This window comes from Pseudorasbora parva, chromosome 14 (assembly GCF_024679245.1).
Source record: "Pseudorasbora parva isolate DD20220531a chromosome 14, ASM2467924v1, whole genome shotgun sequence".
Classification (NCBI taxonomy): Eukaryota; Metazoa; Chordata; class Actinopteri; order Cypriniformes; family Gobionidae; genus Pseudorasbora; species Pseudorasbora parva.
Window position 1 is genome coordinate 13741399 of NC_090185.1, and position 18761 is coordinate 13760159.

Sequence of the window (18761 nt, forward strand, 5' to 3'; positions counted from 1 at the left end):
CGTGCTCTCTGCATGCATACAGGTGCAGCTTTTTTTCACTGAGAGCAGCGCGGCTGTGTGAAAGAAAAATGGCCAAAAAGTAGCAAGTCTTCTCGAGTCATAAGGCTCAAGTCCAAGTGAAGTCACAAGTCATTGATGTTAAAGTCCAAGTCGAGTTGCAAGTCTTTGTACATTTTGTCGAGTCGAGTCCAAAGTCATCAAATTCATGACTCGAGTCTGACTCGATTCCAAGTCACATGACTCGAGTCCACACCTCTGCATTACATTACAGTCATTACTTGTCGGTTACATTACTTTCCCTTAGAATTCATTACATTATGCATTATTCATGTTAATTATAGTTGTTAGTAGTCTTCGTAGTGTCTTGTTAGTTAGCAAGAATGTTACTAGTGTTTTTCTCATGTAGTTATTATGACAAAAGAACACAGAATGTGTTGGACAAAACAGTGTTCTAAAGTAGGCTATTACCAACTATAGCACAAACCTGTCTGAGATTGAAACCTATACCTAAAAATATATGATAAAACTAACACTTTCTTTGAAAAACTAAAATCTGAATATTATTGTACTGAAATGCTCCTAGAGAGGTAACTGTTTAAACAGGCACGAAAAAAGTATATTAAATGTGTTCCTGTTGGTGGCGGTAATGCACCTAAAGCTGCTCTGCCAAACGCCAATGAATAAAAAGAAAAGAAGAAGATTGAAAAGCGCCCTCACCCTCCCTTATGGATATCTGCTCCCTCCCCGAAAACTCTCACAGCGCGGATCTTCCCTATGGGATCTTCTGAGGTAAGGCGAGCTGCTCATTCTGTGCTATTGAATTTATAGAATTATAAAGCGAAATTTGTTGTAACATGTTTTGATTTTTCTGTAGTCTACTGTTTTCTTAAAGTAAAGCAACACGTGTGCTGTTAGTGGCTAACGCAGCAGTTAACAATGTGAGGAATTAATGTTAATTATTGTTTTTAATGTTTGGAGTGAATGTTACAGTTTAATTGGGAATTAATCTCTTATTTCCTTATTCCTAAAATTAAAATATGAATCGTAATGTAATGTTCTATTTCAGCAAATACAAAACATATTGCTGAGGCTGTGAATTATTAGAAAAGTGAACTATAATGGTATTGGTACTGTACGGTAGATAGGTACCGTAGCCTACTGTAAACTAATACGGAATTGTCCCGTTTTTTCAGGCATATGTATGGAAGTTTATTGCATTCTCTTGAGAAAAAAAAATCTACTCTGTTTTTCTGAATTAACGAGTTAATTATCTCAGAATTATGAGAATTTTTTTTCATGAATTAAAAAGTGTTTGCTCTATTTTTCTGAATTAATGACTTCATTATCTCAGAACTATGAGAGAATATTTTCTCATGGAAGATTGCATGGAAGTAAACATGTCCCGCCATTCAAATTTAATCTAATTTTATTTTACTTTGGGTTTGAGACATTGGGAAATACTGAATAGAACATTCTGATCTGCTTGACATTGCTATTGCACTCCATGGGGATCCTGCATTTTCAACAATTGCCTGATTGTCTCTTGTGTCCCCATGTAGCCAGCCTGAATGAATGCATTTCAGATGCATCATCCTAACATGATCAGATGATGCGTATCAATGGTACGAGTGTGAAATTGTGTGGAATGTATACGTTGTGGAATGTAGGCTACATGGAAAACTCATTTTGGCGTATACATTCCACAAGATTGCACACTTGTACTATTTTTACGCATTTTCATGAGATCGGGCTCGCATACCATGTTAAACTGATCCTGGAGAAACACAGCAAATTCTTGTGGTGTCTGCACAAAATTGACGCACTAAAAACAATACGATTTATATTACTAAAGACAGCAGCAACGTTTCAAACCCAAAGTAAATTAAAACAGGATTAAAGCAGGATTTTGAGAAATCTCATTAATTCAGGAAAACAACAAAATATTTTTTTTCAAGAAAAAAATATCTCATAATTCTTAGATAATTAAGTCATTAATTCAGAAAAACAGAGCAAAAACGTTTTATTCATTAAAAATTATCTCTTAATTCTGAGATAATTAACTCGTTAATTCAGAAAAACAGAGTAGATTTTTTTTTCTCTCAAGTGAATGCAATAAGCTTCCGTACATATGCGCTCAATTGAGAATTAATAATTTCTTTAAAACAAATCATTGTTTGATTCGCGAACATAACCGATCGCGGAAGGCTTTAAGACTTCGCTGAAGCCGGTGCCAGCTGGTCGCTCCCGCTTCACAGCAAGTGGCTCGCGCAAACGGCAAAAATCCCTTCCACCATTCACATTTTGATTTTGGCAAATCAGTTTGGGCCTATGCCAACATTCAGCAAAAAAGCATGCAGTTCTAACTCATGATTTCATTGCAGGTGCATTACTCCCCACATTCTTTGCCACAGTTGCTCTATTCATAAACTTATCTAGCCTTCTTCGTAATGGTGGCCGACTGCCACTTGTTTTTCTTTCTCATCCAATAGGCATCATTCTATTTATCTTTTTTGATAGTCACTGTAAGGCTGGGAAAAGCTACTAGATGCCGAAATGTCTAATCGCTCTGACGAAACAAAGCAAATTAGCATCTGAACTCATTGATACGGTTAGAGTCTCTGTCCGAGACGACATCACACTGAGTGAACCATCTATGAATGACTCTAATTTACATGCCTTTCCTTTCACATGAAACTTCCCCCAAACTACTGCTCCCCCAAACTTGAGATCACCTGAAATGCACCAGAAATCTCTTTGTTACAATGTCAATCCTCACGATACAGTATTATATGTGTTTGATATCATTTGAAATGTCTCAGTGCGACTGGTACAAATATCTCTACTCCACAGAAGTAAACTAGAACATCATAAATGTTTTAAGAGTTTAAAGATATCTTTCCTTGGTGTATGGTGGGTGTGGCTTTCAGCCATTTGGCCTCTCTTCTAATCAGGTCTATAGGACCTGATCAATGCAAATTCCTATTGTGAACTCGTGTTTCCATTTGAAAGAGTTTCAAATGGTTCTGGGTAGGTATCTGGTTCTGGGTATTTAAGGAAATGCTGCAAAGAGCTTAGGGCTCGATACTGTACTCAGGTCAGCCCGTAATGCTGGAAGTGTTAACCCATGCAGCATTATGTAACCTTGATAAGTCAGGTATACATCTCATTCTTTACTTCAGAGTATTTGATGTGAAGTATACCTTTGAATTGATTATGTAATTGGCATTATACATTTACCTGATTGTTAATAAATTGTTACACTTTGATAGATTCTGACTTGCTCTGGAATTATTCAGGTTGGGTATAATTTTGGGTATAATTGGGTATAATTTCAACAAAGGGTTAAACGGAATAATTAAATGTGTATGTAAACTATTAAATATGAATGACCAAATAACCAAATGGCATTCTAACCTAAATTCTAAATTATCATTAAATGGAGTCAGATAACGAGGAATTGGAATAAAATCCCCTTTTCCCCGCTGAAAAGACCGAACGCGCAGCAACCTTCACCCGCCGATCGTTGGCCTCCATTGGGACGATTTGGGCGGCCTTACATCACCTCATAGTTTTTCCACAATTATATACAAACTTTGTCACGTATCATATTTATCTGTGGAAAATCCCCAGCTTTCCAGTAACATGACAGTTTCCCAGCGCTTCACACCAGTTTTTCCCATAAAACGAATCTCTTGTTTCTCACGCCTTGATGTTTTTGACGAGCGACAGACCTTGACTTCTTGGTGCTCAGCCGAGGCCAGCTTATACTGCAGCTAACGCCTAGTGAAAATAAATTGTGTGTTTCAGGGATGTACTTCTCGTGTATGAAAAGTAACTGCACACATAACGGTCGGGAAATTGCAAAAAAGCTTGTACTGACAACTATACAGTATTTATTTGAAGGAGTGAATAAAAAGTGTTTGAAGTCAGCCGTTGAGAGTACATGAAATGTTGCTGTGTGTGTGTGTGTGTGAGAGAGAGAGAGAGAGTTTGTGTACATGTGTGTTTGAAATGCAATTCATTGGTTTAGTTTAACTAAAAAATATTTGTCGTAAAAATAACTACGGGCAGCACCAATTGATTGCCAAGTGCAACCATTCTACGTCATTGACATAGAATGCAAAAAAAAAAAAAATGCTGCTGCCTATATGTCATGGATTTTTTAAATGGTGTGTCTATTCACAGCAAGTGCAAATAGTGTGTGTTTTTTTTTTTTAATCTCACATCAACGTTTTTCACTTGTTTTGCTAGACTGGATAAACTCAGTAGCCTAGAAATCTAGACGCACCCTAGCGGCAGCAAATCTAATCTGCCCGCGAGTGTCGGGCCAATCACATCGTGTATAGAGTCGGTGGGCGGGGCCATAATGACGACGGCCGAGTTGCGTTTGTGTGCTTCTAGTAAACACAGAAACTGGCGAACGGCGGTCTTTCGAATCAGCTTTGACCGTGACTCTGGAAGACTTGGAGTTAAGCTTTTCTCTGAGAAAAGAACAAAGAACGGCACTGAAGTCATTCTTAAAAAGGGAAGATGTGTTCGGAGTTTAGCCGACCGGATACGGCGAATGTTTAATCAGTCAGTGAGCTCTACTTCACCTTCGTTGCTCTGGTTGGTGTAGCGCTATCCTATCGCGTGCAGAGGGAGTTTGAAAGACAACCGTTTATCCCGCCCCTCGGATTTTATGTGGGTCTGGCTTGTCAGGCTAATTTGCACTAGCTCCGCCTAACAATGCCTAGTTGGACCAAAAAAGATTTAAAAACACTGCTTGTATTTTAGAGGCTTCATTGACATAATCAGTCAATTTTATGGCTTACGGATTATTGGTTTTCACACGATTGACCATCTAATACGCCTTTTGCAGAACTCGCTCTTATCTCTTTTTCTCATCACAAGTCACATCGGAAAGGCATTTACTTTCAATAACAATTAAGAAAATGTTCTAAATGTAGAAATAAAATTCCTAACAAAATGTTTAATAATAATGAAAGCATTTTTTGGGTAGGGTTAGGAATAGGTGTAGGGAGGGCTTTTATTGTCCAAAAAAGGCGGCATCCATTTAATAATATAAAAATGTTTTTATCATTTACACTGTTATTATTGTATCCTGTTAATGTACAACAATTCTGAGGTGCAAGTAGTATGCATCTGTTAAAATAAAGTATAAATTGCATTTAATTACTATTTACACACATTGCACACAAAGAACTGCTACTTCTACATGATGTAAACAGAATATATCACTATTTTCACTTAATGTAAATATCAATTTTTGCTAGGAAAATATGCTATTTTCACGGAATGTAAAAATAATCTAGGTGCTATTAACACTTGGTGTAAATTGCATCTGTAAGAATGGATTTCACCTGAGAACAAACTAAAGGGATTAAAGCTGCAATAAAGACAATAAAACTTCACTATCTGAATGCAAGAGTAAACAAGACTGCACCTGGCCCAATCCTATTTCCTCACCCCTGCCGAGATATGACCCTCTCACCCTCTGGGTCACATGCAAATAGCACAGATACTGCCACAAGCTGTTTCTGTATGGTCAATACAAAGACTTTTGGTGTGATTGGTAAACAGGTTTCATTCTCACATCAGGGGAACTGGTGACATTCCAGCTCTAGTAAAACAGGTCATAAAAGAAGGACAAGCGGGTTTGTTCCTCTGGTGTGGGAAGATGCCCATAAAGATCTTTTGATAAACATTTGCTGTCAGGCCTCAAGGATAGGTGGGACCATTTGGGTCTGAGAAAAGAACCAAGATCTGCATAAATATTTGGGTGCTAAATGTTTATTGTTCTTTGATCTGGGGGAGTATTTAAGGGAAAGGAGCAAACCGCTCAAGGAAGCATCTGTATCCAGAACTTCCCACACTGTTCCCGTGTGTTTCTAGAAGCCAGGTAAATGATGACTCTTTGAAACTATGTATATCCTATTTTATACTTGAGTAACATTGTATGCTGATCAGTTGTGTATCATTGTCTTTTAATTTGACTATATTTTGATGATTTTGCCTGGCTAAATAAACATTAACTTTGATTAATCTTGTATTATTCTAAGGCCGCTTCTTTTAGTATGATCAATCGGAGTCTGGTATTTCCGCAAGCGTTGTCTCGGGACAGATCAAACAGCAGGACGCAATGGCAGGAGCATGGAGCACCACATTAGCGATTATCTGATTTCTGACTGTCACTGTATTAGCAAGTTGCAGTTCCTGTGATTATTATTCCCATTACGCTTTAAGATGAGTAAGCAGGCGCAACCACTTAAAGGTAAAATATTCACTCTGCAATCCTCTGACTAATATCAGAACGGGCTCGTTTGTGTTTGAGAATGTAATTCGCGAAACATATCTCTAAGAGATATCGGGTCCCTTGATGAACGAAGATAGTGAGAAGTAGAGATACTCAGAGAGATCAAAGATCTAAATTAAATCACAACTAATCATATGATCAGCCGTAATTTATAAACGTAACAAACTCAAGGAAACTACATACAATTAGAGTCAGATTAAATTAAAACATGGAGTCAGATTTAAAATTGGATCTTCACACTTTAATAAATTACAGTGTCCTTTATAGAAGCGCCCGAAAAGACGAACACGCAGTATTCCTTCGACCAGCTGTTGGATTCCTACGTTGGGCCAAACAGGTGGAGTTTACACATCTAATGCTATTTGCCGCTGCCTTTTTAAAATAATGTAGATCTTTCATGGATTTTCTACTAGATCTTTCAGTAAGAGACATCATTTATGTTATATAAAGCCATACAAATCAACACCAAGAGATCCCTTTAAATGCAAATTAGCTGCTTCTTCCAGCCCCCTTTGCAAAAGAGGGCGGAGCATCAAGAGCTCGAGTTAGCAGCTCTGATTACCTCATGCTGACAGGCATTAAAAATTTCAGAAATTGTTCTGCCTTTTTATTTTCAGGTAAAGTAATTTCAGACAGGATTCAGACAATGATAGAGAGACTCAAATAGAAGTGACATGTAGAATGCAACAAGACATTTCTGAATGGTTAGTTTATGAATTTATGTAGCTGGTGTGGAGTTAACTATCTTCAGGTCATTGATTGTCATGATAATCTATAAGTCACTTGTGTGGGAACTGTTGTAAAATCAGATGCCTTAAGAGCCAGAGAGAATATATGCTGCGTGAAGATAGAACTGGTGTAGTTTAAAGGAACTGTATGTAAGAAAAATATTACAATTAATCATAAAATGGCCGATATGTCACTAGCCATTAAGAAATCATGTTAATTTCAAATACTTATATCACTGTCAACAGTAGTCCGGCCAGGATATTGTCAATAAAAAGTTGTTGTTGGAGCCCTCAGCTGATGTTGATGTTGACATGTTGTGTTTTGGCCTGACGCTCCGCCCTCCACCTATCGACCAATCACAAAGTCTGTAGTGTTTCGGCATCCGTGTTGCCAGATCTGCTCTAGTTACCACAGCTTTAGCTACAATAATTCCTGCTGGATCCTACAGCCTATCTGGCAACCTCGAGTCAGGGAGGAGGGGGAGAAGTGATACACCTGCAGTACCACTTTTGGCCACAATCTCACATACACTTCCTTTAATTATGTTTGTAACTTAAGTTGTCCTTTTGATTTTATGACATACTATTCTGAGGGCAGGGTTTATGTCGACTAGATCAACAGAATAAGAAAACACACTGCACCCACACTACATGGTATAATTTCTTTGTATAATTAAGTGATCAAATTTAATCAAAACAAACAAAAAAAAAATTATAGCAATTGTCTACTTCCTGCGATTGGATCTTTTGTCTTTTCTCTTCACTTTTATGACTTTTATTTTATTTTTTAACCCTTTTTAACTTCACTTTCAGATGTGGTGAAGGAGAAAGGGAAAGCGGAGGAGAAACATCATCATGTCAAAACTGGAGACATCTTTGAGTTGCTCAAAGAAAACAAGAGCCAAACAATCTTCCACTTCCCCTCAATGTGGAAAGAGTTCCCCAGCCATGATAGTCCACACTGGAGAGAAGCCATATACATGTGATCAGTGTGGGAAGAGTTTTAAACAGAAATCGATCCTTAAAATTCACATGATAGTCCACACTGGAGAGAAGCCGCACACATGTGATCAGTGTGGGAAGAGTTTTGGACTAAAAGAAACCCTTAAAATTCACATGACAATCCACACTGGAGAGAAACCGCATACATGTGATCAGTGTGGGAAGAGTTTCAGACTTAAAGCACAATATAATAAACACATAACAGTCCATACTGGAGAGAAGCCGCACACATGTGATCAGTGTGGGAAGAGATTCAGACAAAAATCAACCCTTAATAATCACATGAAAATCCACACTGGAGAGAAACCACACACATGTGATCAGTGCTGGAAGAGTTTCAGATTCCAAGCACTCCTTACTTCTCACATGACAGTCCACACTGGAGAGAAGCCGCACATATGTCAGCAGTGTGGAAAGTGCTTCACAAGAAAAGGACTCCTTATTGAACACATGAGAATTCACACTGGAGAGAAGCCGCACATATGCGATCAGTGTGGGAAGAGTTTCAGAAAGGTAGAAACTCTTAAATCGCATCTGCGTTGTCACTCTGGAGAAAGACCGTATAACTGTGATCAATGCGGTAAAAACTTTTTCCGGGCAAGTACCTTGTTGATCCACACGAAAATTCATACAAAGGAGAAGCCTCACGTGTGTTCTCTGTGTGGAAAGAGTTTTTCACGGATGGGACATTTACAATTACATCAGAAAAGACACAGCGGTCTGAAGAATCACATGTGCTTTGATTGTGGGAAGACCTTTGTTACGGAGTTTGAACTGAAGGTGCACCAGAGAACTCACACTGGAGAAAAACCTCACAAGTGTTCTCACTGTGAAAAGAGATTCATTTGGTCAGGAGATCTGAAAAAACATGAGAGGATCCACACTGGAGAGAAGCCATACACATGTGATCAATGTGGGAAAAGTTTTACACAAAAAAATGGCCTTAATATTCATCTGCAAATCCACTCTGGAGAAAAGCCTTTTACGTGTGATAAGTGTGGGAAATGTTTTAAACAAAAAACTGGCCTTATTACTCATCTGACAATCCACACCGGAGAGAAGCCGCACACATGCGATCAGTGTGGGAAGAGTTTCAGAGTGGTACACTCTCTTAAAACGCATCTGCGTTCTCACTCTGGGGAAAGACCGTTTAACTGTGATCAATGCGGTAAAAAGTTTATTCAGGCAAATGCCTTGAAGTCCCACATGCAAACTCACACAAAGGAGAAGCCTCACATGTGTTCTCTGTGTGGAAAGAGTTTTTCACGGATGGAACATTTACAATCACATCAGAAAAGGCACAGCGGTGTGAAGAATCACATGTGCTTTGATTGTGGGAAGACCTTTTTCACACATTCTGAACTGAAGGTGCACCAGAGAACTCATACTGGAGAAAAACCTAAGAAGGGTTCTCACAGAAAAGAGATTCATTTGGTCAGGAGATCTGAAAAAACATGAGAGGATCCACACTGGAGAAGTGTGGGAAGTTTCAGAATGGTACAAACATATATAAAATTATATATGTGTTTCATTCTGAATAAATCACTGTAATACAGTTCGTAGAAGGGAAGGAAGGAGGCGGGAACCGGCGAACGTTCAACATTTATTCAAAAGAAATAAACAAACCGAAAGTAAAACCGCGGGCAGCCCCTCACGGACGACTGCCCACAAACACACAAAATAAAACGTGGGCAGCCCCTCACGGACGACTGCCCACAAACACATAAACAAAACATAACATAAAGTCCAGGCCTGGTCCTCTCTCGTCTTCCGCAGCCCTTGCTCCTCTTTTTATGCTCCCGTCACATGGCCGCGAGACGAGACCGGTGTGCCACGCAGCTGGCACTCGGGAACATTAATCACCGGCCCGCTGCCTGTCACACCACAATCACTATTTAACTGATAAATTTGGTAAAACTTTTCTTATGGCAAATTCCATGAAGGCCCACCGGAAAGTTCATACAATTTAAGGAGAAGCCTCACATGCGTTCTTTGTGTGGAAAGTTATTCATGGCTTAGTGTTTTAAAATTACACAATAAAGGTCACAATGTTGTGAAGAATCACATGTGCTTCGATTGTGGGAAGACCTTTATTTCAGCTGACATATTGAAACCGCACCAGAAAATTCACACTGGAGAAAAACCTTACAAGTGTTCACACTCTGACAGAAGATTCAATCAGTCTGGAGCTCTGAAAATACATCCACACTGAAGAGAAGCAACACAAGTGATCAATGTGGGAAAAGTTTTAGACAAAAAGGAGCCCGTAATGAACACCTGTGAATACACGTGATCAGTGCGGGAAGGCTTTCAGATGTACAGAAACTCTAAAATTACATCTGGTTCTCATTCTGGAGAAGACCATTGAACTGTGATTAATGCACCAAAAAAATCCTAAAAGATAATCCCAGAAGTGCATGAAAGGAGAAGCCTTGTATGTGTTCTCTGTATGGAAAGAGTTCTTTTTATGACTGGATTCTGTTAAAATACACCAGAAAACACACCAGTGTGAAAGATCATGTGCTTTGATTGTGGCAAAATTTTTGTTATGGCTGCCATATTTAGGCTACACCAGATATTTTACTCTGGAGAAAACTCTTACGAGTGTTCACACTGTGGGTGCAACAGATCCGTTGATCTGGGATACGTACAGACAAATCCGGCACACACATGATTAGCAAACTCCCGTAATTGCTAAGTTTAACCAAAAGTATTAAAGTATTCCAACCAAAAGTTAAAAGTATTCATCTATGCTTGTAATTTGTGTATTTGTTCTTGTTTTATTACTATTCACTTGTCTTGTTTTGGTTTTCTAGTAGTTTTGCTGTTGTATCGAAGTACTTACAGGACTCAAGAAAGGGGAGGCTCTGAGGGGCATAGGTAACTTCCCCTACAGGAGCCCATCTTGGACCGACTTGAAAGGTCCAGGAGACATTGCGAACCTGTTCCATCGCTTCCATCTCAGACAGGGGTAACCCGAATTTAGACAATCAGGTAGATAGGGATCTATTCATCTTATTTTTTTAAATCTCTTTACAACTGTTTAATTTTATTTTTTTAATTCCTAAACATGCTATTCTAATTTCTTATGCATATGTTATCACTATTTTAACAACTGTTTTAATTATCCTTGTTTTTATTTTTCAATTCTTAAACATGGTATTCTTATGCATATGTTATCACTGTTTTAATTTCATTTTCTATGTAAAACACTTTTAATTGCCATTGTGTATGAAATTTGTTATATAATTAAACTTGCCTTGCTTTGCCTTAAATGATTAGTTCACTTCGAAATAAAAATGTCTTGATATTTTACTCACCCCATCTCATCCAAGGTGTGTCTTTCTTTCTTCAGTTAAAAAGTAATAAAAAAAATTCAGGAAAACATTCCAGGATTGTTCTCCACATAATGGACTTTGATGGCAACCAACAGGTTGAAGGTCCAAATCAATGCAGTTTCAAAGGAAGGGCTTCTGAGGCTCTGCACGATCCCAGACAAGGAATAGGGTCTTATCTAGCAAAGCCATGTCATTTAAAAAAATGTGCAGTTACAATTACATTTTCTTTTCATTCTATGATAACCTTGCATAGGCACAATGTATGATTAAGAGCTCATGCTATTTTTTATATAGTTTTATAAACTGTACGCCTTTTAAAGACTTGGAGAGAAATATTTGGCTTGATCCTTTATTCCGTCACAGTAAAATTTAATATGTCCTGGAAAATGATCACTGAAAAAGAGTGTCAGAACCTTCTCAGTGAACACTAGGAAGTTTTCTTCTTCAACGGGCCGCTTATTATGCAGTGTCCCACAAGGGTCCATTTTAGGCCCTCTTCTTTTTTCAAAAAGAAAATGGAACAAAAATAGAATTTTCTGGGTTTCTGTGTTTTCACTGTCAGACGCTAGTGGACGGTATTACACATCTTCTGAATGAGTACTGAATCTCCTGATCAAAACACACATGAGGAAGATGCAGTAAAACAAGTGATATAACGCAAAATAACCTGATCAACAACATTAAACATCATATAAATCAAAACTGTCTAAAATCAAAACTGTTACTGAATGAAATGTTGACCCAGGACAAGCAGGACTGTGCAAGCATTAGAAGTGATGATGGACTTTGATCTCCTCCATCTGTGTTTGATCATCACTCTGAATTGATGAACATGTTGCTTTTTTATAAAACTTATCCATATTCATGCGTTGATTTAAAAAAGAGACTGCAATGCATGAAGCTAGAATAAAACTTTTTTTTGTTTAAAAGAAAAGAGTCAGCTCTTTTGATACATTTCATGCTCAGATATTCATAAAACAAAGGGCTATTCAATTTTTGTGAAAATTGTTAAAAACGTGGTGGCTGGCAACTGGCAGGGAAAAAATGAAATATTGACATCTAAAATACATTAAGTTGGTTGAGTACTAACAGAACCATACCACCAATCCAAACTGTTCAGCTCAGTTGGTAAAGGGCAGTTTCTTTCATCTGAAATCAGCTGCGAAATCAAAAAATCTGAAAGATTTGGAGACTGTAATCCAAGCTCTCATTTCTCATAGAAATCACAAAACTTCCATCAATCCATCATTATGAGGAGAGTTTTTTGCATGACAGACCCACATGAAAATGTGGAGGATTTTAACTGTGATAAGATGATTTACAGGCCATTTTACGGTTACAGGGTGTGTGTCAGGATGTGACAGACAGCAACTGTTAAAGATACAATTGTATGACTTGATTGTATGGCCCAAAGCTTGTCCACTCTTGCTGCATAAAAGTATGTACCTTTTCTTCTCACGCACACACACACACACACACACACACACACACACACACACACACACACACACACACACACACACACACACACACAAAACATACTTTTAGGGCATAGTATAAGTAGGCCAATTGGTTAATCAAGTGTTCACACTATGACAAGAGATTCAGTGACTCAGGACATGAGAGGATCCATGTGTGGGAGGAAGATTTAAAGCCCACTTCTAAAGTACACCAGAAAATACATCCCAGTAATCAAAGATTAAACTCTAGATTAGTTCAACAAATCGGGCCACTACATGATGTTTAAGTCACCATTGACAGCCTTAACATCAGATCAGTTTTTTCCCCTAAAAATGTCCCTTATATACACACATTTACAACAACAAAAACTAAAATTAAAAAAATCAATGGCCAAGAGCCCAACTTAAGCAAACACTGGTCACTATGATGACTTCAGACAAAACATTTTCAATAAAATATAATCTAAACCTCTGTTTAGATGAACTTCCTTAAATAAACAGATGACAGAAATATTGACAGACTGGTTTGTAATAAGTGAAGGCGGTAAAACATTTTAAATGATGTTTGTTTAATCATTGATTCATCCTCAGCTGAAATCTTAACAGATGAATGTGTTCTTGAATTGTTCCAGTTGGTGGCGGTAATGCACCTATAGCTGTCCTGCCATCCGCCATTGAACAGAAAGAAGTGCACCACTGGCGCCCTCATGCTCTCGGCCTCTCACTCTATCAGTGTGTTGTGACTTCTGTCTGAGGTAAGATGAGCTGTTCATTCACTGTGCTTCGTATATTTATAAGATCGTAAAGACACAATTTGTTTAATTAGCATTTTATAAGGTCCTTTCTGTATTGTTGTCTAATAACGAATTTTTAGATAGTTGGACAAGTTTTAGATAAATACTTGCGAATCTAAGGTCAACAAATACATTTTGTTAGCTACATTTTTGTTTAGTTCACTCAAGATAATAAACCTAATCATCCCAAATAATTACATTTGTTAGAAGAAAATGTTGCTTAACAAAAAATGTTTTGGTTGTGGTTGGCCTTGCTTAGATTCTCAAGAGTTTGTCCAAAACTTGTCCAAATGTTGTCCCAACTTTAGAAATGGAATTAATTAACAAACATTTTTACATTCAACAATGTTGTGCCAACTCCCAGCATGCTTTGCAGCTTGAAAAAAATGTATAATTACAATTATATATTTTTTTATTTATTACTGCTTTACATTAACGGCTTGATTTATGCTGCTGCTGGTGTTATTTAGCTGACATATGTTTCAGAGTTCATATTTTTTACTGGATCGACAATTTGTTGATTTTAGATTTGTGTTTACATGAGATGTGTTGATGTGTTGAGCTATATTTGCTTCTCATTTCAACTTTTGCAAATGATTTGCCCGGGTGCAATGGGTAAACTGTGTGCTTCTTGTTTTAAGAGGCAAGTGATGTTCATGTCATTTAGTAAACTTAAAAAAATCTAAATCAAACATGAAGATGAAAAAAGAAGAATTGTAGCTTCTTGCAATGCTAAACATTCTTTGGTTGTCTTGACAAGACTTTTTTAAATTTAAAAGACTACCTGGTACTCATTAGATGAATAAAAGTATTTATGTTGACTCTAACTGAAGTGGATTAGTTGAGGGAACTTAAAAAGTTGAATGCAATAAATGCAAAATGTCAATATTTCCTTTTTTCACCTCATTTCTTTTCCTGATGTCTTCCGATCACGTGTAATGTCACCTACAGATCATTTAATTTGCTCATTTAAATACTGACAAGTTTAAACTCAATTTGGGAAATTACACAGACATGCTCTTTGTTGGTTACAATTTATTTATTTCCATATTTATGCTTTTAGTTTTTATTCTAACCATTATTTAAAGAGGTCTGTTTTAGTTTTGCCATTTTATTTTCTATACTTCTATATAGATATGTGCCTAATTATAATATGGGGCAGAATAAAAAAAAAAAAAAGCAATTGTTTGGAAATTCTCAATACGAATGTCTGACTTCACCGCAGACAATTCAAAACAACTCCCAGTTGTTAATATAATACTACAGTATCTCGAGGTTATTCCCTTCTAGAATACTTCTAACACAATTTCAATATTTAGAGGTATCTCCTTTCTCGAAGTAAGGTCACGGCGTCCTGTCGAGAAGCTGTTATCAGTAACGTTAACTAAAAAACACACAAGGACACAGATTCCCGCAAACGGATATAGTCTTCTAACACTATCACTGTCTCTGCTGTGATCTTTTGAGCATAGAATCTTTAGTACTTCTATTCTTCAGCTGCGCAGCATATACACCCGAGACCCCTCCAAAGTTACTCTTTGCTGAAATTAAGTTTTATTCACGGCCGGGAGATCACTGGTCACAACAACCAAATGAGTCTCCCGAACAGAAAGAAACATGTACATTTAAACAATGCAGTTTGAGTGAATATCAGTGTCACTCAAGTTTCCTTCACTGTGATTGGTTCTGGCGATTGGTTTATAATGATCTATCATATGACTTCTCACCTTTTTTGGGTAAGCCTACATGGGCTTTGACCTGGGTATAATTGCACAAAACTAGAATAAGGGATTAAGTCAGGATATCTTGGTGATCCTGGCTCAATTTTTAATATACAGTTATCTCTTGTTATCGTTATCGTTCTTGTTTTGAGTGTGCCTTCAGGGTACGTTTACAGGACAGCCGCGCTGTACTAAATTTTGCATACAGATGGCAAGATATCCTTGCTTAATCCCTTATCCTAGTTTTGTGCAATAGGCCCCTGAGCATCTTTAGTCTGCATTTTTCTGTAGTTTCATGTTAAATAACCCTTTTACCACTACAGAGGCCATTTTATAAAATATTTTCATCACATAATGTAGACACAAAACGGAAATGCATATAATGTGTGAATTTGCATTAGTTATTTTATATATATATATATATATATATATATATATATATATATATATATATATATATATATATATAAAAATATATATATAAATATATAACTGCGGGGCTGAGCGAACTGGAGGCCCTGAAGACAGCCTATTGGCAACTGCAGCAACACGATAAACGTAACGGCGTTGAAAGTGAATGCAAATATCATAGTGAGTTCTAAACACATTCTAAAGTAAAACCATTATTAGCATATAATTAATACGCATTGTTTCAAAATGAGAGATTATTAAAAAATAAATAACAATAATACTTTAAATAAAAACAGGCAGGTAGGTCAGCGCCCTCTATGGACGAGCAGCTGCTATATATATATATATATATATATATATATATTAAAGCGCTTTTACAATCACAATTGTGTCAAAGCAGCTTCACAGTGTCAAATAGGATAATATTGCGACAAAATTAGATTTGGCTGTACAGTCGTTCTGGAGAAAACAGTGATGTTATCAGCTTATTTTAATTTATCATATAGCGACAATGTTGGCAGATCAGTATTATAGTTTATAGAATTAAATAAGACCTAATTCATAAATTATTTATATATATATATATATATATATATATATATATATATATATATATATATATATATATATGAGAGAGCGAGAGAGATTGATAGACATTAATTCTTAAATGTGTCAGTATAAAACATATAAACTTATTTATTTATTTATTTTTTCAGCAAGTCTGCTCTTCCTGCCACACAGCAGTTCACTTTAAATGAAGCTCCTCCCACAACAGAACAATTGGAAGATCAATGCACCCAATTTATGTAAGATACCAAGGTTCTTTTCCTTCACATTTATTTATTTGTATTTATTTTTTGCTGAAAATTAAACCTTTTAAACTTTCATTTTAGATCTGATAGAGAAAGAGGAGAGTTAACAATTTAATTAAGTGGAGGCGAAACATCATCATGTCAAAACTGGAGACATCTTTGAGTAGCTCACTGAAAACAAGAGCCAAACAATCTTTCACCTGCCCTGAGTGTGGAAAGAGTTTCCCTTGCAAACAAAGGGTTAAACTTCACATGAGAATTCACACTGGAGAGAAGCCGCACACGTGTGATCAGTGCGGGAAGAGTTTCAGACAAAAATCAACCCTTAATAATCACATTAAAATCCACACTGGAGAGAAACCGCACACATGTGATCAGTGTGGGAAGAGTTTTGCAAAAGTAAACACTCTTAAATTACATCTGCGTTCTCATTCTGGAGAAAGACCGTATAAATGTGATCAGTGCGGTAAAAAGTTTGCTGGGGCAGAATACCTGAAGAACCACCTGATCGTTCATACAGACGAGAAGCCTCACATGTGCTCTCTGTGCGGAAAGAGTTTTTCACGAATGGATGGTTTAAAACAACACCAAAAAAGACACAGCGGTGTGAAGAATCATTTCTGCTTCGATTGTGGAAACACCTTTTTTACAGCTTACAAATTAAAACGGCACCAGAGAACTCACACTGGAGAAAAACATTTGAAGTGTTCACACTGTGACAAGAGATTCAGACGGTCCGAACATCTGAAAATACATGAGAGGATCCACACCGGAGAAAAACCTTACAAGTGTTCACACTGTGACAAGAGATTTAGACAATCAGAAAACCAGAAAACACACGAGAGGATCCACACGGGAGAGGAGGCGTACACATGTGATCAGTGTGGGAAAAATTTTACTCAAAAAAGAACCCTTGATGATCACATGAGAATACACACTGGAGAGAAGCCGTACTCTTGCGATCAATGTGGGAAGAGTTTCAGAACGGCGAAAATTCTTGAAGTACATCTGCGTCGTCATTCTGGAGAAACACTGCGATCAGTGCAGCAAAAAAATCTTAGGGCAGAACACCTGAGGCGCCAAGCAGCAGATGTTCATACATTACAACTCTGCCTAGTTTTGACGTAAATGGGCACTAAGTTACAAATGAAGCACTACTAAATATTTTGTTTTATTAATTATAAAACCGTTGGATTCCAAAATCCAATGACGCTTCAAATGTATATGCTTTGAGTGATGTGTAATGAGTTGTTAATCAATATTTTTCTTTCAAAATATCAAATGATTTGAATGGCTTTTTCAAGCTTAGGAGATTTACTTAGTCTGTTTAATTGAATGCACTCTCCACAGGTTTTTGAAAGAAGGCTTGTGTTAAAACACACACACACACACACACACACACACACACACACACACACACACACACACACACACACACACACACACACACACACATTATATATATATATATATATATATATATATATATATATATATATATATATATATATATATATATATATCCTTCTAGAAGATGTCTCTTAAGCCTGTTGTGTTAACGCATTGAATTTACTTTTCTATATTGAGACTAAAGAATAATTATGATTTTTTTTTTGTATATCTCACTGAAAGAGAGGAACGTGTTATCAGTATGTATTGGGAAACTTTCCTGTTTAGAGCAAGAGCTCGACCAAATCCAACCTTGAGCTAGTTGTGTGTCTGTGTATGTGTGCTTTTTATTTTTTGTTACAGGTCCTGTATTAGAGGCACCCTGAATGATGGAACGCCTTGTTTTCCTCGATACGCTGACCTCAGAATTATCTCACACCTTATCCGGGTCTGGGGGTCATCCACGTGATTAATGAAGATATGTTTCTTTCTATCAGTCCATGCATGGAAATGTACTATGTTTATCCATTTTCTTAGACAATCAGTATCATGCAACCTGAAGTAAACCTAGACCTTGGTGAACGGTAGAATTGTGGTGTTAAATTGAATGTATGCAGAGTGGCCTATAACTTGATAAGCTGATGAAACTACAATTAATAAATAATTATTGGAGTTTAACACAACACAATGCATTACAATTAAGATTTCAAAACATACTGATTTATTTTGTAAACTATATCCAAAGACACAATACTCAAATGCAGCCTATCTCACACTGACCTGCAAAATT

General features: G+C 37.0%; 2 protein-coding genes across 3 annotated transcripts; both read left to right on the forward strand.

The window, feature by feature from the left end:
• Positions 1 to 689: 689 nt before the first annotated feature.
• LOC137040133 (zinc finger protein 271-like) lies at positions 690 to 11343 on the forward strand. The gene is made up of 2 exons (XM_067415543.1): positions 690 to 789; positions 7858 to 11343. Exon 2 carries the CDS (start codon positions 7900 to 7902, stop codon positions 9502 to 9504), a length of 1605 nt encoding a protein of 534 aa, XP_067271644.1. The 5' UTR covers positions 690 to 789; positions 7858 to 7899; the 3' UTR covers positions 9505 to 11343.
• LOC137040134 (zinc finger protein 180-like) lies at positions 695 to 17994 on the forward strand. Of its 2 annotated transcripts, XM_067415544.1 has the most exons (4): positions 695 to 789; positions 13477 to 13599; positions 16487 to 16576; positions 16664 to 17994. In XM_067415544.1, exon 4 carries the CDS (start codon positions 16721 to 16723, stop codon positions 17708 to 17710), a length of 990 nt encoding a protein of 329 aa, XP_067271645.1. In that variant the 5' UTR covers positions 695 to 789; positions 13477 to 13599; positions 16487 to 16576; positions 16664 to 16720; the 3' UTR covers positions 17711 to 17994. The 2 variants fall into 2 exon arrangements, with proteins under 2 accessions (XP_067271645.1, XP_067271647.1); XM_067415546.1 differs by lacking the exon at positions 695 to 789 and having other exon boundaries at positions 13544 to 13599; positions 16491 to 16576.
• Positions 17995 to 18761: the final 767 nt, after the last annotated feature.